At 31.2% G+C, this 2,198-nt stretch overlaps 1 protein-coding gene across 1 annotated transcript; it reads right to left on the bottom strand.

The window, feature by feature from the left end:
* Positions 1–552: 552 nt before the first annotated feature.
* Positions 553–1,059, bottom strand: LOC104880562 (B3 domain-containing protein At4g02870). Its single transcript, XM_010657510.1, has one exon. It carries the CDS (start codon positions 1,057–1,059, stop codon positions 553–555), a length of 507 nt encoding a protein of 168 aa, XP_010655812.1.
* Positions 1,060–2,198: the final 1,139 nt, after the last annotated feature.

Below are 2,198 nucleotides of genomic sequence, written 5' to 3'. Positions count from 1 at the left end.
AACATTCATTATTGCCTCGCAGAGTCCATACTCAATAGTTGTAGCTTTGTTGTGCCACCATGGCTACTTCAACCCCTCTTCACTTAGATTAGGATTGTAGCCATGGCAATCATGGTTTAATTAGAGAGTAGGATTTTAAAGAAGGAAAAATACAATTATAGGATGAACACCCTAAATTGAAAAAAAATATATATATATATGTTGAGAAAATCGAAAACAAAGTTGGATAATTAAGAAGAATTAAAAGAAAGACAATGCGAACATGCCTTCCAATAAAATGATACAAATTTAATGCATCAAATCAAATTATTTTGCGGCACAACTCATTTATCAAATAAATTAAGTGCATTGATGTTAAATGACAATGCTAATAACTTCACTCAATTTCATATCACTTTTATTCAAAAGGTTTCCAAGTTGTTTCTCCAGAGAGATACAATAATGACATAACTGACAATGTATTCTCAGGCATCACTTAAAAGACAAACCAAAATCAACATATTCAGAACCCAACCACCTAAGAAAAACAACTCAAAGGACAAATAGGGTTTATCAAACCCCTCGACGCAATATCTTCAAATGAAAAGTTCCAGTCTTCTGGTCCCAGTATAAACCAACCTCATCCCTAGACTTGACCTTAGCATTGCGAACTACATCCAACCATCCCAGGATATAAGTGTCACGAGGGCCTTTGCCAAAATAAATGTTCTCATTTTGGTACGGGATTGGGTTAGGCTCAGGGGTAAGGTCCCACACTGCAGTATAAACCTTGTTACCCTTCACAACCTGGTTGCAAATGTCCAAGCTCCAGTATCGAAAAATATGCTCAAATACATCATTCTGCAGCAATACAAGTTTTCCTGTAAGAACATCGGTATTGTTCACAATTTTTTTGATCTTCCATGGATTGGCAGGGTCTGCTTCCGGTGGGGGATAAAAGTCCCTTATCTCGATGAGCTCCCGCTTCACTGGGAGATTCAAGTCGCTACTGCCGGATTTGGCTGCCTCTTCTTCCTCAGCTTTCGTTGGGAAGAAGTTGTAGTAGAAGGTTTTCTTCATGATGATGCCTGTAGGAAATGGCAGTGGTTGATGGCTATTGCACTCGAGGGTTTGGTATTTATAGTTGGCTTGATGCTAAATTTGGTAATTATGAGACTTTTTTCCCAAGAAATGTTTCTTTATTACCTCTTATTTGTTTCCATTTCTGGAGACTAAAGTTGGAAGTGAATTGAATGAGAGTTTACACAAAATTCAAACCTTGTAAGCAGACTTTGCTCCCCCACTCTGGCCATGGGCCATCCAGATATCTCTTTTTGTATTCCCTTTTGACTTATATTCTTTTCACTTGAAACCTCATTTATTGTTATGGATCCTAAGATCCTGGAAAAAATAGTCAGTTTTTCTTTTCTTTTCTTTTCTTTTTTTTTTGGTAAAATGTTGATTAATCTGCTTTATCATTATATGGATATATAATTTTTTTGATCTTTTCTTCAATTTCTTTTCCTTTTTTGATTCAAGTTTGAATTTCATAAAAAAAATATATAAATTAGATTTTTAAATATATATATATATCCTTCAGGTTGACAAGGGAAGATTTTGAGAGTATCCACTAATTTCATTACTTCTAATTAATTGTTTTATTTTTTCGGCTCAATATTTAATACAAGGGGATAGATATGGTTTTGACCTTCCATAAATTTTTCAAAGTATTAATTATCATCTTTATTATATATGGTTTATCTTTAGAAATAATGAGCATACAGCCATTGTGTGTGCAAAATTTGGAATTTATTAACAATGAATTAAAGCTGCAATTAATAATTGAAAAAATAAATAAATAGAAGAAAAAATGTCATATGTGATAACCTTGTATTAATTATCAGCATCTTCACGAGCATTAAAAAATTTAAAATAAAAATAAGAAAAGAAAATATTAGTATATATCTATTTTAAGTGCTATAATATTATCTTCTAAAAATCTCCTTTTTAAAAAAATAGAAATGTTAATAGGAAGAAAGAGAACATATAGATTTTAACAAATTCGTATTTTAGCTTGTATGAAAATTTATTTCATATTTAATAAAACTTTATAATATTAATATTTTTCTGAAAAATATCATAGTTTATATTAATTTCAATTGCAACACTTGTTTTATATTTAATAAAGCTTCTTTTTTTTATTTTACTCAAATCAGAAA

This window comes from Vitis vinifera, chromosome 10 (assembly GCF_030704535.1).
Source record: "Vitis vinifera cultivar Pinot Noir 40024 chromosome 10, ASM3070453v1".
Taxonomy (NCBI): Eukaryota; Viridiplantae; Streptophyta; class Magnoliopsida; order Vitales; family Vitaceae; genus Vitis; species Vitis vinifera.
The sequence above is the reverse complement of the archived record's forward strand: the minus strand, read 5'-3'. Positions and strand labels throughout refer to the sequence as shown.